Source organism: Castor canadensis, chromosome 14, assembly GCF_047511655.1.
Source record: "Castor canadensis chromosome 14, mCasCan1.hap1v2, whole genome shotgun sequence".
NCBI lineage: Eukaryota > Metazoa > Chordata > Mammalia > Rodentia > Castoridae > Castor > Castor canadensis.
This window is the reverse complement of record NC_133399.1, coordinates 22,896,277-22,922,324: the sequence shown is the minus strand read 5'-3', so window position 1 is coordinate 22,922,324 and position 26,048 is coordinate 22,896,277. Positions and strand designations below refer to the sequence as shown.

The 26,048-nt window shown below is 35.2% G+C and overlaps 1 protein-coding gene across 1 annotated transcript; it reads left to right on the top strand.

Moving 5' to 3' along the window:
• The first annotated feature begins 1,568 nt into the window (after positions 1-1,568).
• Positions 1,569-25,346, top strand: LOC109677874 (olfactory receptor 7E178-like). Its single transcript, XM_074053269.1, is given in 5 exon segments — positions 1,569-1,604; positions 15,702-16,078; positions 21,029-21,121; positions 24,369-25,086; positions 25,089-25,346. Coding segments are annotated over 5 exon segments (1,482 nt in total).
• Positions 25,347-26,048: the final 702 nt, after the last annotated feature.

Below are 26,048 nucleotides of genomic sequence, written 5' to 3'. Positions count from 1 at the left end.
CTGATGCAGGCAAATATGGAGGAGGATACTTACATAGGTCCACGTGTACTGGAGGTATCAGTCCTCAAGGCTGGAAGGACAGGATCATTTTAGTCTTTTTTGACCTTGGAGGCTCAATGCACAGGGGCCATAATTAGTCAAATTGGTCCAAGTTCCAGCAATCTCTAAGGAATTCCTAACTCTAATATAAGAAGAGAGAAGAAAATGAATGTCCACAATAAGATTGGGCTTCTCTAATCAGGTAAAGATTGTGTGTACTCCTAACTTCTTTCCTTCATATAAATATTCATATATATTTATATTATATATAAACATATATTCATGATATACCTATATAATATGAATACATATATGATTCATTTTCTTTTTATATCCATATTTATTTGGGAAATACCTGTAATAAACTTACTGTTTTAACCATATTAAGTTCACATATCAGTAACATTAATTCCATTCACAATTTGGGGAAAACTATCAACATAATACATCTTCAGAAACTTTTCATTTTTTCATACTGAAAATGTGTACTCTTGTTTTTAGAACTTACTCTTCACCAATCAAATCCGACCATGATGAATGTACTGTGAAACATGGTGGAATTAAGACCATGCAACTGCAAAAATGGTGTGAAAAATTGGCATGCTTTATAAGACCATATGGTAAGTTTCATTGTTTTTCCAAACTATATTCTAAATGGATGATGGAGGCTTAAGAGAAGTTCTGCTATTGATCCTCCTTGGCGCAGTTAGAATATCTGTTTTCTGCAGACTATAGCTGCAGGTATACAGCATAGGATGATCACAATGGAAACGTTGAGACTGCCACATTTTCTGGGAGAATATCATACAACTGAGTCAAAGTACATTCAAAGTCTTCTTTCATAAAGTATGTAAGAAACTGAGTAATGCAATTGACATATGGAAAAGGCTTTATACTTCCCTCCTCAGAAAGGAGAGAATGATTTTATATTAAGAGGAAAAGAGTTGGGTACTGATGGCTCACACCTGTAATCCTAGCTACTTGAGAGGCAGAGTTAAGGAGGATTGCTTTATGAGGACAGCCTAAGCAAATAGTCTGCCAGACACTATCTCAAAAATACCCAACACCAAAAAGGGCTGGTGGAGTGGCTGTAGTGGTAAAGCACCTACCTTACACCTTGAGTTCAAATCCCAGTACCACCAAAAAATACCCCTGAGATAAGTAAGCTATTGAATCAGCAGCATAATTCACTATGTTATTTTTGAAGTTTTTAAAACCAGTAAGATCAAAAAATTGGGAAGTTTGACAAAAATAAACATAAATTTCCATGACTTTGAAGTAGATAAATCGTAAGAGAATCAAAGCTTGTGTGGCTGAGCATCTGAAAGTCTAAACAATAAATACAGTACATGTAGTAAGGCAGGGAATGAGAGATGGCAAAAATGATCTGATTAACAAGCATGATATCCATACATACAAAAACCAGAGAAAGAGACATCTGTGTCTGGCAACTCACATAAGAAATGATTCTGCTATGTCCATGATTATCTTTGGCACAGTGGTGAAGTTGAAACTGATGTCTTCCAAAGATGGTTGTAGAGGAAGAAGTACATGAGGGTGTGGAGGTAGGCATAGAACTGATGGCCAGGATGATGTGCACGTTCCCAAGAATTGTGATCAGATACATGCAAAGGAATGGTTGTTTAAAGTCTGGGTCCTCTGTGAGGCTCATGAATTGGAATTCTGAGGCATTCATTTAATGGACATATGTTGAAATACAACATAGATTAGGGAAAAGGAAGAAAACAAACTGGCAATTGGCACTTTTTATATATTCTGTATCTATCTATCCAACAAGTAAAATTTTCACTTTTGATTCCATTTACCCTCAACATTATTTCTCAGTTGTGACAAACCCAACCCTCTCAGAATGTGTGCATTATTGGTTTCTGTGGTTTTCATCTTCTTTTATACATGCCTACTTAGGTACACTCAACTGAACCATGTTAGAAGATTAGAAACATTACAAAGAACAAGTCTATGATTACAGTACATTATAGCATGCTCTTTTCAGAAAAAAAAAGAAAGAACTGTAACAGCCTTCCATTTGTAAGAAAAATAGTTATAATTAAAGGATATTAAGAGCAGTTATATGAGCTTTAACTGGGGAAGCTATGTGTGGAAAGCAGTTGGAATGCAAGGGTGAAAGCAGTTGGAATGCAAGCAGTTGGAGATGCTAAGTGGGGGTGAATGTGACAGAAATGCTTCTTGTTGCATGCATGCAAATAGAATAATGAAACCAATTAAAATTTAAATGAGGAGAGGTAAGAAAGGATAAAGGAGGAGTGAATTTTAAATGTCTCTGAGATCTCAAAGAATTTCTTTTCCTTACATCATTGGGCTTCAGTTCTCACACATGCAATGTGAGGAATTTAGGTCCATAAGTGACTTTGAAGTCTGCTTTCTTAAATTAAATAAACCCAAGGAAGGAATTAAATTTCAGCATTAGATCAAGGGCAAACACAACAAGGGGATTGGACTATGAGCACATGATAAAAGCGAGAGAACACAAGGGAGGGGTGAGGATAGGTAAGACACCTAAAAAACTAGCTAGCATTTGTTGCCCTTAATGCAGAGAAACTAAAGCAGATACCTTAAAGCAACTGAGGCCAATAGGAAAAGGGGAACAGGTACTAGAGAAAAGGTTAGATCAAAAAGAATTAACCTAGAAGGTAACACCCACGCACAGGAAATCAATGTGAGTCAATGCCCTGTATAGCTATCCTTATCTCAACCAGCAAAACCCCTTGTTCCTTCCTATTATTGCTTATACTCTCTCTACAACAAAATTAGAGATAAGGGCAAAATAGTTTCTGCTGGGTATTGAGGGGGGGAGCGGGAGGGGGCGGAGTGGGTGGTAAGGGAGGGGGTGGGGGCAGGGGGGAGAAATGAACCAAGCTTTGTATGCACATATGAATAATAAAAGAAAAAAAATAGAAATTATATTATCATAAATTAATTGTATAAAGGGATTTTATCTTTACATCATATTATGTACTTTGTTAAATCCTCCTCATGTATATTACTTTCTTAACCACCCCCTCTCCTCTCAACTCTTTTTTTCAAAAACAGTTTTGGTGGGTTTCCTTGTCTTATCTTCATGGATGTATATAATGTGCTTGCATAATATTCCCCAAACCAGTCACCTGATCCTTTTCCCATCTTCCCTCCTTTTGGTTCCCTCACATTCATTCCAATATTGCAATCATATCATATTTTTTTGGTCTAGATTTCACATATGAGTGAAAACATGTAATGTTCATGCACATTATTTGTGTATGGAAGTATCACAATGAAATCACTATGTGTAAATTAATAACTGCTAATAAAAAAAGTACACTTGCATTGCTTTGCTGTTTGTAAAATAAGGTCAAAAGTAAACCCATATAACCTGATACTATTTTATATAGATTAAAAATATCAATATCTTAGAATAAAATATGCAAGTATTTAAAAATTATCCTATTTTTGTTGTTCTGAGTGTACATTGTGACTTTTACAAAAGTGCTTACAATGTGTCATAGGTGAATTCATCCCCTCCAGCATTCTCCTTTATCTCTCCCTCCCCCATTCCTGGATTAGTTTCAACACGTCTCATTTTTTCATTTTCATACATAGGTGCATAACATTTCTTTATATCCACCCTCCTAAACCATTTCCTTATATCCCCTCCCCGCCTGGTACCAATCCCCAGACAGGACCTGCACTACCTTTCTGTTGTCTGGTTTTGAAAAAAAGGCATTCTGTTTGTTTAAGATAGCTATATTTCATTTTGACAATTTCTTACATGTGTATGATAACACAAATTGTCATATATTATTATCCCCTCAATTTTTCTCCTTTCTCCCTTTGTGTCCTTCTTATAGTGATTTCAACAGGTTTAAAAATTCTATAATTTTTCTTGTATAAAAAGTACATTAACCATATTCCCTTTCTTAACTTCCTTCTTTTACCCTTCCTCTTCCATTAATAACTTCTCCTCAGTGTAACCTGATTTCATAATATTGCTTATATTTGTATTGAGTCTATCTCCCAAATATGAGAGAAAACATGTGACCTTGGTCTCTCTGAGCCTGGCTTACTTCACTTAACATGATGTATTCCATTTACCTTCAAATCCCATGGTTTCAATCTTATGCATGGTTGAATAAAACTCCATTAGATATATATATGATATATATACTATAGATATGATTTATTTGTATATCATATAAATATATATGATTTTTATATGTACAAATTTATATGATATATATTTCACATATCACATATTTGTAATCTATTCATCAGCTGTAGGGCATTTGGGTTGCTTCCATAGCTTGGCTGTTGTGAGTAGTGCTGCAAAACACATTGGTGTGTCAGTATCTCTGTTGTCTCCTGACTTAACATTCCTTTGGTCAGATGGAAGGAGTGGTATTGCTAGATCATACGGCAGTTCAATTTTTGGCTTTTTGAGGGTCTCTATACTGTTTTCCTTAGTGGTATCACTAATTTAAATTCCCACCAATAGTATATGAAGTTTCCTTTTTCCTACATCCTCACCAAAAAATATGCAAGTCTCAAATGAAGCAGCCCTATAGATATTATTTTATTGTAAAAAAAAGAGGCAAACAATTTTGACTCAACAATATTTTAAAAACTGTGTAACAAGTGAGTACTGCATTATCTGAGCTGTAAGTAAGTTTTATGGTTCAGAGTAAGAAAGTATATGTGCCATGTACCTACTATAGGTTTTGTCTTTCTAGGAATTTATGATTTTCTTCTTTTGCAATATGAAAACCTTGCCTAAAAGCTATTTGTCATTTAATATTTGTCACTAATATTTGGATTTAATGGGCTTTAAATTTGATGGTTTTGTTAAATGCACATAATCAATAACATCACTGTCCACAAATATGGCAATAGTACACATTGCAACCTTTGATTATTTTTTTAAAATTAATCCTAAAAATATATTAAATGTTTAAGTTTATACAGCTTTGTTTATGTCAATGTAATAAAACCTCAGTAAAACATTTGATGTGAGACATAGCACTTGCTTTTAAATTCTTCTTTGGTGTGCTTTGGTGACCTACAATTAGTTCTCCATTTTTTTTCTGATCATAAACTCTCATTTATGGTTGACAACTTCGGCAACTAGAAATTTTCCAACTCCAGTTTTTCTCCATAGTTGCCTTTGGATTCAAGAGATTTTCACCTCAATCCCTTCAGATGCATGGGTTGCAATACTTTTACTTCAGCTCTAAGGAAATTCAGGTTTATTATCGCACTTCATTATTTATTGGGGAAAGGTTTCTGGGATTCAGCTCTGTGACAGAACACTACCTAGCATGTGCAAGGTCGTGGATTCAATTTCCAGTTCAGTGGGGTGGGCAGAAGAATATAATTGAAAATGAAAAAGATAAGATTGCAGGAAATATGTAAAGGTAGTCTACTCATTTATAAAATGTGGATAATAATTACTTCACTTACAGGGTTGTTATAAAAGGCATATATGAAACTCTTTAAAATGCATACTCTAGTGGTTCATAATCTCACTTATAAATATATTTACCTGTGACTATTTATAATATATATATAGTCAATAATGCCAGCTGCATATATTAAAATCATTGAACAGTGTTTGCTTTACAACTGATATTTTACAGAAATTTAAATTATTATTCATGAAAATCTACTAATGGTATTCCCACAAGATTCTATTGTTCTGAACATGTGTTCTCCAAATGCAATGACTGTCACAAATTTGTGGATAGATTTTCCTCTCAATGTTCCCATGCCAATATTGATTGATTTTCTAAAAAACTTGCTTAAATGAACTTGATGCTCATCTAAACAGTTTACACCACAACATCTGTTGTTCCTGAAATGTAGTGGTTTACAAGGAATGTGGATTTAAGTCTCTCTGTTAGGTACATGCATATACTTCAAATGTTTTGACTGGAGCACTGAATTACCTGAGAAAGGGACATGATTTGGTCTGTAATTTTATGATTGTGATAATCTTTTCAATATTCTTGTGGCTGTGTTCCGATCATACATGTGAGAATTTCCAATGAACTATGGATGGATGATAGATATTTGAGTTCCAACAATTGAGGCATGTACAGTCTTACTATTGATCATTTACTTTTTTGTCCCAATAAAATACCATACCTTATGAAGTGTATCATCCTACTCTTAAGATAAAGATTTATTACAAGCACATACATAAATGCCCATACAAGTATGATATACTCATAAAAAAAAAGGAAAAAAGAGAAAATAATAAAATTACCTAGTGTAAACTATAAAAAACATCTCAGCTGCATGTCTACTACCTGACAGTACATACAGAATGTTCATAAATCTTCCATTCTTTGTTCTCATACTGCTTTACAGATATAGAGAGAATAATGCTCTATAGTGTATACACATAAAGGAGTTTAGTACTTAAATATTTCATCATATAGGATTTTTTTCAAAATTATTTTTAAAAACATTTTATCAACATACATTATTTGTACAAGGGTTTTATTATGAAATTTCCATACATGAATATGACATACCTTGGTTAGATTCATCCCCACCATTATTCTTCCTCATTCCCACCCATACCCTGTAATACAGGACCTGTATTATGTTCCTACTTTTCATTTTAAAGGGCATACTCATAGTCACCTATGAGTATACTGTGTGTCATAGGTGACTATGAATGTAGTCACCTACGAATATACTGTGTTTTAATCAGATAAACACCTGTATTGCTTTACCTTGCCTTTCTCCCCACCCTCTATTATTCAAAAGCTTTCAGTGCATTTCCTTACGCTTTGTTTTTACACAGATGCAATATATTTTGATATTATTCATTCTGTATCATTCTCTTTTCCTGTCCCTCTTACCTCTAGTCTCCTCAAACAGTTATACTATTGAAAATGATATGTATTTATTTTTCTATCTACCTATTTCTCTCTCTCTCTCTCTACACACATATACATACATATATATATGTATGTATGTATATGTATGTATAGTCATTTTTGTATATGTCTATCTTTTGGATCTTTCTATATCTGGCTTACTTAACATGATGACTTCCAGGTCATCTATTATCCTGCAAATAACATAATTTCATTCCTTTTCATGACTGAATAATATTGCATATCATCTCTCTATCTATCATCTATCTATATCAGCATTGTCTATCATCTATCTACTACCTATTTCACTTTCTTAATCTACTCACCTGTAGGGCACATGGAATGTTTCCATAGCTGGGCTATTGTGAATAGTAAAGCAATAAATGTGGGTGTGCAAGTTTCTCTAATGTATCCTGACTTACCTTCCTTAAGATACCAGCCCAGGACTGGTATTTCTGGATCATGTGGTAGTTTTATTTCTAGATTTTAAAGGAAAATCCATATTTCCTTCCATATTGGTTGTACTAATATACATTCCCACCAACAGTGTATAAGTGTTCCTTTCTCCCTCATCCTCACAAATATTTGATGTTATTTTTGTTCTTGATAAGCCATTCTGGCTATATTGAGGTGGAATCTTAATGTGGTTTTGATTTGTATTTCCATTATGGTCAAAGATGTTGAGCATTTCTTCATGTATTTATTGGCCACTTGTACTTTGTCCTTTAAAAAATGTCTTTTCAGTTTGTCCGCCCATTCCTTCACTGGGTTGTTGATTCTTTGGGAGTTTAGATTTCCGAGTTCCCTATAAATTCTGGTTATTAATCCCCTGTCAGATGTATAGCTGGCAAAGATTTTTCTCATTCTGTGGGCTATATCTTCATCTGGTGACAGTTTCCTTGCTGGGCAGTTTTTTAGTTTGATGTAGTTTCATCTGTCAATCTTTTGTCTTAATTATTGAGCCATTTGAGTGCTCTTTAGAAACTTATTGCCTATGCATAAATGTTCCAGTATTTTACATTGCTTATTTTTTCCGTGGTAGTTTCAATCTTTCAGGTCCTTCCTTGAGGTCTTTGATCTACTTCAAATTGATGTTAGTACAAGATGAAAGACAAGGATCTAGTTTCAGGCTTCTATGTATAGATAGCCAGTTTTACCAGAAGCATTTTTGAAGAGAGTATATTTTGAAAATGCTGTATATCTTGTGGTCCTTTGTCAAAAAGGATTTATGTCTGGGTTGCTTACTCCATTTCATTGGTTTTCGTGTCTCCTTTGTGCCAATACCATGATGTTTTTATTTCATTGTAGTATAGTTTGAAGTCAACTATTGTGATACAATAGCATTGCTCCTTTTGCTCAGGATTGCTCTAGTTAGTCAAGGTCCTTTGTGATCCATATGAACTTAAGGAATGTTATTTCTATCTCTGTGAAAATGTCATTGAAATTTTGATGGAGATTCCACTGAAAATATAAATTTCATTTGGTAAGACCGCTATTTTCTCAATATTGATTCTACAGATTCACAAATAATATTGATTCACAAACATGGGAGTCTTTTCCATTTTCTGATGTCTTCTTCAATTTCTTCCTTCAGTGACTCATAGTTATTGTTGTAGAAGTCTTTCATGTTTTTTGTTAAGTTATTCCTAGGAATTTTATTTTCTGGGGCTATATTGATTGGGGTTGTTTTCCTTATTTCTATCTCAGTCTGTTCATTGTTATTATATAGAAAAGTTGCTGTTTTTTTGCATATTGATTTTTGTATCCTGATACTTTGCTGTTTATTTTTATTTATTTTTTGTGGTACTGGGGTTTGAACTCAGGACCTACACCTCAAGCCACGCCACAACCCCTTTTTTGTGGTAGGTTTTCTTGAGATAGAGTCCTGTGAACTATTTGCCTGGGCTGGCTTTGAACTGCATTCCTCCTGATATCTGTGTCCTGAGTAGCTAGGATTACAGGAGTGAGCCATGGGTACCTGGTCTTTGCTGTTTATAATGCCAAAGAGACTTCAGTTGACTTTTTAGGGTCCTTTAGGAATAAGATAGTATTATCTACAAATAGGGGTACTATGACCTCATCATTTGTAGTTTGAATCCCTTTTATTTCTTTGTCCTGTCTTATTGCTCTGGCCAGGAATTAATAACATAGTGAGTAAGAGTGACTCTATTGAGATAAGTGTGTGATTTTTGACCTTTTATTTATATGTTGCATTACATTTATCAATTTGTATATCAGTAGCTATCACTGCATTCCTGGAATGAAGCAGACTTGATTATGGCATGTGATGTTTTTGATGTATTGTTGAAGTTTGTTTGCTGTATGTTATTGAGAATTTTTGTACCTATTTTCATTAAAGGGATTGACTTATAATTCTCTTTTTCATTGCATGTTTGACTAGTTTTTGAATGAATGTAGTATGGCCTTAGTAGATTAAGTTTGGTAGTGTTCCTTCCCTTTCTGTTTCCTGGAAAAGTTTGGGGAGTGTTGGCATCACATCTTCTTTAAAGGTCTGGTAAATTTTGGCAGTGAGTCAATTGTGACCTGGACTTTTCTTTTTTGAGAGAGACTACTGCAGCTTTATTCTCATTGCTGGCCATACATCCATTTATGTGCTTTATATCCTCATCATTCAATTTTTGGTTGGACAAATGCATGAAGAAATTTATCCATTTCTTCTAGACTGTTCAGTTTATTTGAATATTGGTTGTTTTATTTGTTTATTTTATCATGTTTACATTTACTCACATGTGTACACATTGTTTGGGCCACCTTTCCCCCATTCCCCCTCACTTTCTGAGTAGAACTAGTTCTGCCCTCTTCTCCAATTTTGTTGAAAAGAAAACATAAGAGATAATGAGAAAGACATACCATATTTCTTAGTTTGAAATAAAGGTCACTATAGAGAGAAATTCCTAGCATTGCTTCCATGCACATGTGTATTGCAACCCAGTTGGCTCAGCTCTACCATATCTTTTCACTAATTCCTAGTCACCTTCTCATAGTGGCCGCTACCAGTTTAAAATGACTATATTCACTACTCTACAGTGAGCACATCAACCACATTCAAGTTTTAGGTTTCCTTCCTTTTCCCTACTACTCCTGGTGAATTTCACTTACAAGGATATTTTCCAGTTTCATCCATTTAGTTGTGAATGACAAGTTTTCATTCTTCTTTGTGGCTGAATATATTTCCATTGTGTATAAATACCACATTTTCTAAATCAATTCATTAGTACTAGGGATCTTAGCTCTTTCCATAGCTTGGCTATTGTGAGCAGTGCTGCAATAAACCTGGGAGTGCAGGTGCCTTTGTAATACCCTAAGTAACATTCCTTCAGATATTGCTAGATCATATAACAGATCTGTGTTCAGTTATTTTTTAAGAACATTCAATATTATTTTCCAAAAGTGTTGTACTTGCTTGCATTCCCACAAGCAGTGTTGAGGGTTACTTTTTCCCTGCATGCTCACCAACATTTATTGTTAGTGGTATTCTTTTTTTTAAACATTTTTATTCATTTACTTACATGTGCATACATTGCTTGGGACATTTCTCGCCCCTGGCCCCCACCTCCTACCTCTACACCTCACCCCCTAACTTCCAGGCAGACCCTGTTCTGCCCTTTCCTCCAATTTTGTTAAAGAGAAGACATAAGCAATAATGAGAAAGACAAAGCATTTTTGCTAGTTGAGATAAGGATAGATATACAGAGAGATTCCTAGCATTGCTTCCATGCACAACTGTGTTACAACCTAAGTTGATTCATCTCTACCTGACCTTTTCACTAGTTCCTGATCCCCTTCCCATATTGACCTCTGTCACTTTAAGGTTACTGTATTAGCTCCTCTGCAGTGGGGACATCAGATACTTTCACGTTTTGGGTTTCCTACCCATCCCTATACCTCCCATATGCTCTCCCCTTAGCATGTGACCCAGTCCAACCACATTTCTGTATTTGCTCTAGATCTAAAGTCCACATATAAGAGAGAACCTAAGATTTTTAGTCTTCTGAGCCTGGCTGATCTCATTCAGAATGATATTTTCCAATTCCATCTACTTACTTGAGAACAATAAGATTTCATTCTTGTTCATGGCTGAGTAAAATCCCATGTGTATAAATACCACATTTTCTTAATCCATTCATTTGTAGTGGGACATCTTTGGCTGACATCAGTTGCATTTCCACCAAAGTCTCAAAGATGATTACAGAAATCAAAATTTGCAATGGAGTTATTTTCTATGTGGTCTCCCTGACATAGGTGTCTATTAAAATCAGCACGTGTGTATGACACGGTTCTGACTTTGATGGCCTGTCACTAGTTTGTCAGCTGTCATCTCCTCTAGCATTGCACATCATTGAATATCCCCTTTGTGGCTTCTAAAATCTGCTGTCTTTTTTGGATAGATTTTTGGACCCTCAACTGCACAGGTAGGATGATTTTAAATACTTCAAGGATGTAAAATTTGCAATTTCTTCTGTGACACTGTTCAATTTTTAATCTTGTATATTTTAACATCATCAGGCACTATTTTGTATGTACACCCTATCTTGGATGCGTCATATTTGCTATAAAATTATTTCTTCCATTTTCATAATCCCATCCCAGGGGGAGACATATAGCCTCTACACCTGTGTGTCATACTTTCAGTTACTTGCTCACTTTATGGAGATAGCATTAGACTGCACTTGACTCTGCTGTATCACATTGTCTCAGAAAGAGTATGGTGGGCTCAATGTTGTTCACTGTTGTCTTCCTGTGCTGTATCCCCTTATATAAAATCTGATGAATAAAGACATCCAAAGTGCTCTGTGGAGGATCCACAGTGCAATGGTCTAATATCAGGACCTGTGACATTTATTTGACGTGTAGTTTTTAAAAGCAATAAATCTTAACATCTAGACTTAAATCCACCTTTTTGGTCACATTACTCTTTAATGTTTTCACATTATTTGTCATGATTTTTCATAGTGGAATGATAGTTGCCAGGATTAGGTGATGGGAGTAATATAGGATTTTTTAAATGAAATTTTTGAATTCATAAGATTTGTGTTTCTGGAGATGTATGATGCTGATAATCTCACAACAATGTGAATTTCATAAATGTTACTCCAGTTTGAAATAAATATGCTTAAAATAGAAACATGTTTGAAATATTTTTAGTTCTAATAAAATGGAAAGAAGCAACTGACTGTTAAAAAATAACAATTAAAAAACTGAAGAGTACACAATAGTCACCTGAGCAGATGAAGTATCTAAAACCTGTTGTTGATATTCTTTTTTCTTCTTCTTCTCCCATTAATGTTTGAAATTCCTTAGAGACTTGTTCCAATAATATCCACAATTTTGCTAATTATGAAATCTGTGCAGTGATCCTCCTAGGTCATATAACAGTCAGTGATCAGCCTGTCATTTCAGACCTTCAGCTTAATGTCTCCAGTGTAGCTGATTCCATCTCTGTCTTCTCATTTCATCATTCTCTACCTCCACAAACTTCCATTTGTCACTATATTCACCTCAATACTGAGGACAAAGTCTGAAGCTTCATTGATCACCATGCATGGGGGAATCTATGGACCAGCACACCTTGGGCATCACTAAAGTGGGAAACAGCTTAACCCAGTGAGTACTGAGGATGTACTCATCCGTGGGAAGCACTATTTTTGTGTCCTCCTAATCATGAAGACAAACATGACAGTTTGGCTAGCTGATGGAAGGACATAAGCTTAAATGTGGCACTTGTAAAAACTGGGGAGCTCAATTTGCCTATGTTTAAGATCTCTGTACCCTATTTCAAACTTTCTGCTATCTTTGAAATATGGAAACAATTTTATTGCATTGGACACAGAGATTGCCATTTTAATTGTGTATTATTCTGACTTCACATATAGTATCTGTCATGTAGGGAAGTTTGTTGGCATCTCTGGGCCTTGGCATTTTATTCACATTAATTACTAGTTGCTGTTATTTCATTGATTAACTATTAAACAGATAATGAATAATAAATTGTTATTAATATGCGATAAATACTTAAAACAAGTGAAAAAAATTTAGACACTAAAATTAAGAGTAATGATATACTATTAAGGAAAATGAGCCTACTACCTGCCGTTACATTTTCCTAATTCTGGAAATGGAAATCTCATTTTTTGTCCTTTTAAAATGTGTTCTGTGTATTTGGTGATGAATGTATCCATTTAATTTCTGATTATCTGCAATATCAGATACTTGGCTCAGAGGATGCATAAAATGTCTTCTACGTATTGAGTAGATGCTTCCTAGATTTGCATTAATAGACAATAGTCACTGTGGTATCAACACATTTGATGCTTTCCTGTGTGCACTTTCATCTTTTTCAAGAATATCACATAGAACTAGAGATAAGATAGAAGAGATTTTGTTTGTGTCTATGTCGTGGATACCTTGGCTCTATGTTACAATAGGCAAAATTGCAGTAATCTATTATTCAAAAACATGATCAATATTTATTAAATTCCAGACTCTCCTTACATGCAACATATGTTGAGTAAATGGGGTTATTTTCTCTCTTTATGTTAAGCAGTGAACACAAAGAATTGGAGCCATTTGCACATATTCTGCAAATGATACCAGTTCAGTGATGGAGACCAACATGGTCATTGTCAAACTCCAATTTCCAGAGCACTGTCTCCTGTATTGGAGCAAAATAGAAATACTACCTACAGGAAATAAAATTTTTGTGTGTTAGTCTAAAGAGATTACTCTTAGATAGATTGAAGGGATATTTTGACAGTATATAACAGGAATAAGAAAGTGTAGATGATAATGTATCACGTTTTTTGGAAAATCTATGTAATTAATAGTTAACTTTAATACACATAATTTGTTGAAAATCAGAGAACTATCCACCAACCAATTTATGAACCAGATATTCTATCTCTGTGAAATGCAGAAAGGTTCAAGAATTTAACTGTCCTCCTAAAAATAAACTTACAAGTTAGATGATGTCACTACAGCTGATGAGTCCATGACATTTCTTGTAGTGGATATTTGCACTTCACAAGGAATCAGACCACTTACTTATGTAAACTAGAACATTTCATGAGCAATAGGTATTGTACTGTATACTCCTTAGACAAACTTTAGTTTTTTTTAAGGCACCCATTTAGGGAAAGTCTTTCTGGATGTATAAATCACTATTGACATGGACCTATTGAGAAGAAAATATGTCTACTAAAACATTAAAATATTTTTCTCTAGGAACCAATGCACAAGAGAATGAAATGATGCAAGGGAACCAAAAATCATATTTTATAAGCACATTAAAACCTCTATAAATATTATTTTTGAGATAAATATTATTAAATCTTAATATGCTAATGTGAGAATTAGTATTGAGTCTGTTAATAATATTCATGGAGCATTTTCTAATTGCCAAGAAATATTGAAGACACTGATTCTCAACTCTGGTGCCAGAAAGTAATACAAAAACTTCAAATGTAGGCATTCTGAAAAAATTGGTTCTGTTTTGTCTGAGGGCAAGTTATCTGGATATTTGAAAATATTCTACTTATATTAATGAAAACTTAAAACCACTTCTTATAAGAAAAACTATTTTAAAAGTGTTCTTACTGAATGATATAATGTAGATAATTATAATACCTATTTTACAATTTATAGGGAAAAACACTCTTTCAGGTGTGTTTGCATCATTTCATATCTGTTATGTTTTTCAGTTTTCCTGGTTAAATATGATAGTGTGCCTTGAGAAAACTTGAGTCCATGGTTTCGTTATGTAGCTAAAATAAGAGAATTGGTATTTATGAATCAGGAAGATTCATGTGAAAAGCTATTGATTAGAAATTAGAAGGTTGGGATTCAAACCTGGGCTTGTAACTTTCCTTGGTGCTAAAGTCTTCAGATGCAAGTAGGAGGTCTTATAATTAAGAAAACAATGAAGCATATTACTTTGTACTCTAGAGTACATACTCAAGGAAAAGAGTAAGCAGCTATATTACATAACAGTTATTTTACTGATATGTATAGAGTTAATAGAAATAAGCATATGCAAAATGAATAAATGCAAGGGTGCTTCCTGATAGGTGCAGTGTGTGCTAATGCCTTATCCTTTTGTGCATTTAACTGAGCAAACTTCACAAAAGTGTGAATTTCAGTATGGCACTGATATGAGCTACGTATTAAACAATTTTAAAATATGCAAATAAAATGTGAGAGAACAGTAACATCCTTGAAGGAGGGAAATTGAAAGTCTAGGAATAAGAAAAAACTTCTGGGAGAAAAGAGGCATACCGGTAGGTTTTCCGATTACACACTGTCAGTTTTAGTGGTCAGGTAATGTACTGGTACCTCAAGTAGAGTTTATAAATACTCGAAGTAAAGGAAATCATACAACTTTCTTAAAAGAAAACAAGGTACCAATGACTGTTCCTTAACTTTCTTTCTACTAGGGAAGTGGATATGATTCATTCTTTAAGACTATTTTGTATTTTAAGGTGATCCTTGACTCGTGACTCTTATAATCTTAGCCTCTTACAGGCTTGAGTATCTCTAAAGTTGCTATGTATAGAACTAGGTGGATAGCAAAGCAACCAAGAATAAAAGATTTCTAGAGGATTGCGATTGTCACATTGAAATATATTTGTTGAATATTTCTTTTATCGCTAGTGTGAATTCTAATGTGTAAATACTTGGATAGAGATATACACAGTCATGTCTACCTGAAAAAAAATAATTTTTCTAATGAATTTTCTTTCTCAACAGTTGTCCAAGAACATAGAAGCAAGAAATCTAGCAGGTGTCTCAGAATTCCACCTCATGGGACTCTCAGAGGATCCAGAACTGCAGCCCATCCTCTTTCAAATATTTCTGATCATGTACCTGATCACAGTGTTTGGGGATCTTCTCATCATCATGGCTGTCAGCTCTGACTCCAATCTCCAAACCCCCATGTACTTTTTCCTCTTCAATCTGTCATTGGCTGACATCTGTTTCATATCCACCACAGTCCCAAAGTTGATTGTGGACATCCAAACTCAGAGCAGAGTCATCTCTTATGTGGGCTGCTTGACACATATGTCACTTTTTCTCCTTTTTGGAAATATGGATGATATGCTTCTGACTGTGATGGCCTATGATTGGTTTGTGGCCATTTGTCAATCCCTGCATTATCCAGTCATCATGAGTCCTTGCTTCTGTTGTGTCTTAGTTTTGGTGTCATTATGGTTTAGCCTTTTGGGATCCCAACTGCAAAATTTTATAACCTTACAATTTACCTGTTTTAAGGATGCGGAAATTTCTAATTATTTCTGTGACCCTTCTAAAATAGTTAATCTTTCCTGTTCTGAAACTTTTAGAAATAATGTGATAATGTTTTTTCTTGTTTCTATATTTGGTTTTGTCCCCATCTCAGGAATCCTTTTCTCTTACTACAAAATTGTTTCTTCCATTCTGAGAATCCCATCATCAAGTGGGAGGCATAAAGCATTTTTTACCTGTGGGTCTCACCTGTCAGTGGTTTGCTTATTTTATGGAACAGCCATTAGCATGTACTTTGGTTCAACTATATCACATTGTTCTAGCCATGTTGTGCTGGCCTCGCTGATATACACTGTGGTAACCCCTATGCTGAACTCCTTCATCTACAGTCTGAGGAACAGGGACCTTACTAAGACCCTGAAGCGTCTGCACAGTAAGACAGTCTTAACTCAAGCCTCGCAACATCCATTTCATCATTAGGTTGAAGAGATTAGCAAAATTGAACAACTACATGTCAATACCTTGTCATTAATGTCTTCACTTAGAAGACTGAAGGCTTTAAGTTGTCACATTTTATTTCATACTAGAATGGTGACTGAGAAGAGTAAGAGGTGAAAGATGGCATTTTATTCAGTTTGTTAAAAAATTTTAACTTGCAAAGATGAAAATTTTTCTGGAGATGGATAATAGAGATAGTTGCAGAAAAATGTCATTGTAATTTAATGCCCACAAAATGAGCATTAAAATTATTAAGCTGGTACATTTTTATGTGAATTTTGCTACAATGGAATGCAGAATATTAATGATATCAAGAAAAAAAGAAATCAACTCAAGATTTCTTCTGAGTAGGTGAAGTTTACAAAATCCTTTCTGGAAATTCATTTTCTTTTCCTCTTCCTTCATTTGTGTAACTATGAGCTCTACACCTTGAGACTCCAATTTTTTCAATAGTAAAGAATTGGGCTGTTTTCAACTTTAATGATTCCATTTCTGGTGCCAATGCCTGGGTTTCCTCCACCTTTTGTGTCTGCATCAGGAAATTGTATCTGAGTGTGCATACCAATACAGGGATGGAGATTGAGCCTTCTCATAATTTTCTATTTTTTATTTTTTTGTCAGTACTGGAGTTTCACCTCAAGACCTCATGCTTTCCAGACAGGCTCTCTACAACTTAAGCCACTCCACCAGCTCAGGACTCAGCCTTCACTGAATCTCAGGCAGTACCATGAATGTCCCCTGTGACCACAGTTCTCACTAATGATACAGTTACTGCTTGGGTGGAGAACGGATTATTAAAACCATTGTTTCCTCATTAAGAGGACAAATACAGAAATTGGCTAGATAGATAGAGGGATACCAATATGCAATTTCACTTATGAGGGCTGGAAATTTATGATTGTTATATTTTAAATTCCCCACTCAAAATTTGCTTTCCTCTTACAGGTTTTGTTCCTTGACCACTCATCCAGTCCATTTACTCCATAATCACTTAGGATGACACCCTATCCTCAATGAGCTTTTCTAGTACACCACAAGACAGATAAGTTGGTGGTGACTGCAAGAACAATTACATGATATCCGTGATCATAGGGAAAATCAACGAATGGGAATGCACTAATCATTATTAAGCACTCATTTTTCACATTCCTCCACTCCAGGACATCCTTAGAGAATTCCATGTACTCACTAATTCTTGTAATCATCACATCTCAAATGGATTCATTACTTCTCAGAAAACAGGAAAGAGGTTAACAATACTCCTGAGTTGGATGTATTGTTAAAACATCTGTACTTATACATAAAAATTTCTGGTCATTGACAAGCAGTGAAAAGGACCAGTGAATTTTACCCAGAGATTGTCAATATAATTTGGAATGTTGTGGTATCACCCTTTTTGGATGATACTGGGGTTTTTTCCTGGGGTATTAACACTGCTAGGAAAACCATCTACCACCTGAGGCACATCTACAGCCTTTTTTGGCTTTAGTTTGGTTTTTCAGATAGGTTCTGGTGATTTTGCCCATTCTGGGCTCAGACCTATATCTTCTACCACTCAGTTAAGTGGGATTACATTTGCACAACATCATGTTGGTTTTTTTTTCAAGGAATAAGGTCTTGCTAACTTCATTGTCTCAGCTAGCTTTGAAACTCCGTTCTCTTGTTTCTGCCACTTAAACACCTGGGATTTCAGGCAGATATCACCATGCCTTGCCTTGATCAACTCCTTATTTCCATGAAAAAGAGCAGGTTATTAGTATTTCTGACATTCAGCGTTGTCATCTGAGTTCAATTCCAGTTGACAGAGACAAAGAAACAAAAATACATTCTAATGTAAATAGCACATTTCAAAGTGAACAGGTGATTCATCAACTGTTACTTACATGAAATTTAGGTATTAGGTAAGTTCTTAAGGAAACAGTTTATGGATACATATGCCAATGCTGATGTGGAAATATTGGCAGGGAAGTACACCAAATTCTTGACAGTGGGTGCCTTTGGGAATGGGATGTGCAGGAGAATGAAAACACTCAGGGATAACAAGGACTTAAAGTTCACAAATGATAATACAAAACAATATGAACTGTTAGGTCAGAAGCAAATGTTACAGAATCTTCACATTTTAATATAGGCAATATACATTATTGGTAGTAAATATACTTGATATTAGATACCCTGTTCTTAATGCAAGGACACCAAATCTTTACATGCAGTTAGTGTGATTAAGTGTGTTTGCAGATGTCTGGATTGTTAATTTGTTAATTTTTATTTTGACCACCAGGGTGTTTATTGTTATGGTTCTATCACTCCTGTTTATTTTTCTGATCATATTGTTGTTATACTGGGGATATAATGTGACATTTACAAAAGTGCTTACAATATAGCTTAGTTAAATTCACCCTTGAATCATTCTCCTTTATTCCCCCTCTCCCATTCATAGAATGGGTTCATCATGATTCAGTTTTCTACTTTCATCCCTGAATCCATAATATTTCCACCATATTCACCCTCCCACACCCTTTCCTTATATCCTTCCCTTCCTTTAATATCCCCCTTATATAAGTGTGTGTATATATGCATATATGTATATATGTACATACACATTTATGTGTGTATCCGTGTACCTCTTTATTGAATTTTCTTTTCCAATTCTTTTTTCTTTTGCAAAAGGTTTGCAAACAATTCCTGACCACAAAATCAAACCTGTGTCTCAGATATATGCCTCATTGTCATGCAGATGATCCAGAACAGTAGTCTGCATCTTTGGATTGTTTCTGTCCATATTTCAGGCCACTATGCTTGGGAAGCTGCCCATGCTCTTGCTTGTCACTTTGCACTCCCATCTTCAAATATCCATATACTTCTTCTCCAACCTGTCTTTGGCTGACATAACTCATCTTCATCAAGGGCTCAGAGATGATGGTAGAAACTGAAATTCACAGAACACTAATTCCTTAGGAGAGACACATGACGATGTCTTTTAACTCATCTGTGCATGTGTGTATGGTATGCGTCTGCTGTGGAGCTCTATCATCACTGTGCCCATCTGTCGTCCTTTACATTACTCCATGAACATTGACCTTTTTGTCTCTTCCAACTTTGTCTGTTTTTTGGTTTGTTTTGGAATTGCACCTTCAAAATTAAATTGACTTACAATTTTCCTATTTAAAGATGTAAAATATCCAATTTAATTTGTGCCATGTATAATTCTTTAATTTTGCCTGCTTTGACAATTCCAGTAATGATATAATGAATTATATTACTGGCACCATGTTTATGTCTGTCCCATATCTTGGATACTTTTCATTTATTATAAAATTATTTCTTCTATTCCAAAAATCCAGTCTTCAAGTGGGAAGGGTTGATCCTCTTCAGCTGCGTGTCTTTCTTGTCAGTCATTTCCTTATGTTATGGAGCAGGCATTAGCGTGCACTTGACTGTGTTGTTTCACATTGTATTAGAGTGTTATGAGTTTCCATGTTATCCAATGTAGACAACCTGTGCTATGTCCCTCATCTAAAACCTGGACAATAGATACATCAAAAGTACTCTATGGAGGCTCCAGAATAAAACAGTCTAATCTCAGGATCATTGGCATTTATTTGAAATGTAGTTTTGAAAACTACAGATCTTTCCATTTAGATTACACATTCTACTTTTTTGATCATATTATTTTTAAGTTTCTTGGCTTTATTTTGTTGAGTTTTTTTGTAGAGAAATGACAGATGCCAAGTGTAGGTGGTGGTAATAATGGAAATTATTAATAAATATGAATTTTGTGTTGGTAAAGTAGATGTTTATGGAGATGTATGATGTTAGTAATTTTGTAACAATCAGAATTTCAGAAACGTTATTTGAGTTTGTAATTAATATATTTAAAATCATAACATTTTTGCAATGTTTAAATGAGAATAAAATTAGAATTAAAATTAAAACTACTTTACATAGTAGTTTTAAAATTATTAGTAAAATGAAAAGAAAGCTATTGAATCTTTAAAGAATAAGCAGAAATTAAAGAGTTGAAAAGTAAAAAAAATCTTCATCTGAGTAGTCAAAGAATCTGAAGGCTGTTGTTAATATTCTTTTATCTTTCTCTTCTCCTACTTTAGTGTTTGAAATTCCTTAGAGACTTGGTCCAACAATATCTGCAATTTGGTTAATGACAAGTGCTGTGCATTGATCCTCGAAGGTCACATAATAGTCAGTGATCATCCTGTCCTTTCTGGCCTTTAGCTGAATGCCTCCAGGGTATGTGGCTCAATCCCTGTGTCCTCATTCACAGGTGTCTGCCTCTGAAAACTCCCACTGCGACTGCATTCTTTTCAATCCTGCAGTCAGGAGCTGAACCTTCGTTGGACACCAGGTGTGGAAAGGTCTTTGAACTTACACAGCTTGGCCATGACTAAAGAGGAAAGTGATTTATCCTAGTAAGTGTTGAGGGATAGATGAGAGAAAGGCTCTTTGTTTATCCTCCTAATCATGAGAATAAACATGACATTTTGGATAGCTGATGGGAGAATACCAATACAAAAATTTGCACATTTGCAGACTGGAAAGTTTTTGTTCTTAGTTATGTTTAGTATACTGAAATCTTATTCAAAAAATTCTCTTTGCACCTCTCCTGGATCTCCTCACCATGGATGTCTGTCACAAATAGGAGATGTGGAACATTCTGCACCATTTCCTAGTTATTCCAAAAAAGGTTATGAAGGTGAGATGAAGATGACAGTAATCATAACGTCATGAACCATTATTGAGAAATACACTTGTGGCTGGCTCTGAGCTGTTTGTGCCATGTAGCTCTTTTCTTTTCATGTATGTATGTTACTGCATTTTAAAAAACTCACAATATCATTATCTTGCAAAACTGCAATAGCAAATTATTGCTATTTATTTGATGTTTAGGCACTAGCAGTTAAAGTCATGATTGTATTGGGCTGTCTGCTTATGGACACAGAGCGTTACACAAGGAGAATCCTGTCATACGCAGATGTGCACTGAACTAAGGAAACTTTCTAAAAATTGAAGTGCATCAAGGACATTAATCTGAGTTAAATGTTAAATGATTTTAAGATTTAAAAATGAAACATGACTCTAATTGAATCCTTAAAAAGGGAAATTCGAAAACCTAGGAGTGAGGGAAACTTCTGAGAGAAGACGGGCACACTACAGAGTTTTCTCATTGTGAACTGCGTATTTTAATGTTCAGATAATGCAGTACTACCTTATGTAGTATTTACAAACACTGTAAATAAAGAAAAGAATACAGTTTTGTTTTTTAAAAATTATTCATTTATTCACATGTGCATACATTGTTTGGGCTATTTCTCCCCCTTGTCCCCCTCGCCCACCTCTCCCTCCTTCCCCCCTCAATTCCAGGCAGGTCCTGTTCTGCCATTATCACTAATTTTGTTGAAGAAAAGAGATAAGCATAATAAGGAAGACAAAGTATTTTTGCTAGTTGAGTTAAGGATAGCTATCCAGAAATATTCCTAGCATTGCCTTCGTGTACACGTGTTATGACCCATGTTGATTTGTCTCTAACTGATCTTTACCCTGGTTACTGATCCCTTTCTCATGATAAACTCTGTCTCTTTAAAGTTTCTGTATTAGTTCCTCTGGAGGGGGGACATCAAATGCTTTCATGTTTTGGGTTTTCTACCTATTCCTGTAACTCCCGTATGTGCTCTCCCCTTGTCATGTGATCCAAGTCCAACAATATTGCTGCATTTGCCCTAGATCTAAAGTACGCATATGAGGGAGAACATAACGAATTTTGGTCTTCTGAGCCTGGCTAACCTCGCTCAGAATGATGTTCTCTAGTTCCATCCGTTTACCTGCAAATGATAAGATTTCATTCTTCTTCATGGCTGAGCAAAATTCCATTGTGTACAAGTGCCTCATTTTCTTGATCCATTCATCAGTAATGGGGCATCTTGGCTGTTTCCATAACTTGGCTATTGTGAATAGTGCTGCAATAAACATGTGTGTGCAGGAATGCAACCTGTGTTGCATTCCTTTGGGTATATCCCCAGGAGTGAGATTGCTGGATCATATGTCAGGTATATGTTTAGATTTTTAAGAAGCCTCCAAATATTTTTCTAGAGGTTGCAACAGCTTGCATTCCCACCAGTAGTGTATGAGGGGTTCCTTTTTCTGCACATCCTTGCCAACACATGTTGTTGTTGGTGTTTTTGATGATGGCTATTCTAACAGGGGTGAGGTGCAATCTTAGTATGGTTTTGATTTGCATTTCCTTTATGGCCAGAGATGGTGAGCATTTTTTCAAGTGTTTTTTGGCAATTTGAATTTCTTCTTTTGAGTAAGTTCTGTTTAATTCAGTTGGCCATTTCTTAATTGGTTCATTGATTTTAGGGGAGTTTAGTTTCTTAAGTTCCCTATATATTCGGGTTATCAGTCCCTTGTCTGATGTATAGCTGGCAAATATTTTCTCCTACTCTATGGGTGGTCTTTTCAGTTTAGAGAACATTTCTTTTGTTGTGCAGAACCTTTTTAATTTTATGAAGTCCCATTTGTCCATCCTTTCTCTTAGTTGCTGGGCTGCTGGGGTTCTATTGAAGAAGTGTTTGTCTATTCCTATTAGTTCCAGAGTGTTTCCTGCTCCTTCCTGTAGTAACTTCAGTGTTTCATGTCTGATGTTTAGGTCCTTGATCCATTTTGAGTTGATACTAGTACAAAGTGACAGACATGGATCTAGTTTCAGTTTCTTGCAGACAGATAACCACTTTTCCCACCAACATTTGTTGAAGAGGCTGTCATTTCTCCATTGTATATTTTTGGCACCTTTGTCAAAATTGAGGTGGGTATAGTTGTGTGTATTCATATCTGCATCTTCTGTTCTGTTCCACTGGTCTTCATTTCTGCTTTTGTGTCAGTAACATGCTGTTTTTATTACTTTTTCTTTGTAATGTAGTTTGAAGTCCAGTATTGTGATACCAACAGCATTGCTCTTTTTGCTAGGTATTTCCTTGGTTATTCACAGTCTCTTGTGTTTCCAAATGAACTTTAGAGTAGATTTTTTTCAATCTCTGTGATGAAAGTTATTGGGATTTTGATGGGAATTGCATTAAACATGTAGATTGCTTTTGGTAGTATAGCCATTTTTACTACGTTTATTCTACCAATCCATGAGCACAGGAGATCTTTCCATCTTCTGTAGTCTTCCTCGATGTCTTTCTTCAGGAGTTTGTAATTCTCCTTGTAGAGGTCATTCACATCCTTTGTTAAATTTACGTCTATGTATTTGATTTTTTGAGGCTATTGTGAATGGAATTGATTCCATATATTCCTTCTCTGTTTGTTCATTGTTAGTGCCTTTGCTTGCTTCTTAATTCCCATCAAATAGAATATTTCTCAAAAGGCATATGTGTATGATTTATTTTCCCTTTTGTACTTTATGGTGGTAGTTGACTTGTTGACTCATATTTTCCCCATTCTAACATTGTTGCATGTCTCTACAGTTGATGTGTATGTAAGGAGGCAGATAGTAAAGTAACCAAAAGTGAAAGATTCCTAGAGGATTGCCAGTAGTTACAATTGAAATACAGTTATGTATTTTTTTACCTCAACTGTGAATTCTAATTTGTAATTATCAAATATTCTTGCATTGGCTGTTTGATTGTTTCACTTTTCCAAAGAGTTTTCTTTCAACAGTTGTGCAAGCAATGTAGAAGTGCTCAATCTAACAAGTGTCACTGAATTCCACCTCATGGAAATCTCAACTGATCCCGAATTCCAACCCATCATCCTTGGACTGTTCCTGTCTATGTACCTGGTCACAGTGCTTGGGAACCTACTCATCATCCTGGCTGTTATCTCTGAGTCCAAACTCCATAACCCCATGTACTTCTTCCTCTGCAACCTGTCATTGGTTGATATCTGTTTCATCTCCACCACAGTCCCAAAGATGATTGCAGACATCCAAACTCACAACAGGGTCATTTCCTATGTGGACTGCCTGACACAGATGTCTCTTTGTATCATTTTTGCAAATATGGATGACATGCTTCTGACTGTGATGGCCTATGACCGGTTTGTGGCCATCTGCCACCCCCTGCATTATCCAGTCACTATGAACTCTCATTTCTGTTGTGTCTTAGTTTTGATGTCCTTTATGTTCACTCTTTTGTACTCCCAACTGCACAATTTGATAGCCTTACAATTTACCTGTTTTAAAGATGTGGAAATTTCTAATTACTTCTGTGACCCTTCTCAAATACTTAATCTGTCCTGTTCAGAAACTTTTAAAAATAGTATGGTAAGGTATTTTCTTTTTTCTATATTTGGTTTTGTTCCTTTCTCAGGAATCCTTTTCTCTTACTACAAAATTGTTTCTTCCATTCTGAGAATGCCATCATCAAGTGGGAAGTGGAGAAAGCCTTCTCCACCTGTGGGTCTCACCTGTCAGTGGTTTGCTTATTTTATGGAACAGCCCTTGGTGTGTACTTTGCTTCAACTGTATCACGTTGTTCAAGCCATGTTGTGGTGGCCTCACTGATGTACACTGTGGTCACCCTTATGCTGAATCCATTCATCTACTGCCTGAGTAACAGAGACATTAGTCAGACCTTGAAGCACCTACCCAATAAAACAACCTTAACTCAAGCCCTGTGCCATCTATTTGGACTGTAGTTTGTAAAGTTTACCAAAACTGAAGACATAGATGTAAATATGTTCTTGTTCAGTCTTTATTTTAAAGATTGCTAGCTCAGATTTGCACTTTTTTCATGGTAGAATTGTGATTGAATGTTTTATGATTTGAAGGCTTGCAATTTATTTAATTCATTGAAAAAATTCAGTTTGAGATGATAAAAATTTTCTGGACATATTAATGGTAATGGTTGTCCAAAATGTGACTGAAATTCAATGCCAAGAAAATGTGTATTTGCAATGGTTAAAATGATTCTTTTCATTAGGTGAATTTTACCACAAAGGAAACAAAATTAGTAATATTAAAAAAGGAAGAAATGAATAAAATGAGTGATAAATCTCAAATTTGTCTTAAGTAGAAGCAAGACCCAAACTTCTCTCTCTACATTTATTTTCAGTTCTTCTTCTTTCATTAATATGAGGTGTATTTACAGGTTGGAATCAGAAGACATATTTGTGTAGCTATGAGCTCTGTGCCTTTAGACTGCAAGAACAACAATGCTAAATTATTGGCCTGTTCTTAGCTTGATGGTTCCAGTTCTGTTCAGAATGCCTGCATCTTTTCCACCTTTGATGTCTGCATTAGAAAGCTCCTATCCTACTGTGCTCATACCAATACAAAGGTGGGGTTTGAGCCTTCATTTGACTTAATGTGATGTAATGAAAGCTCTCCATGACCATAGT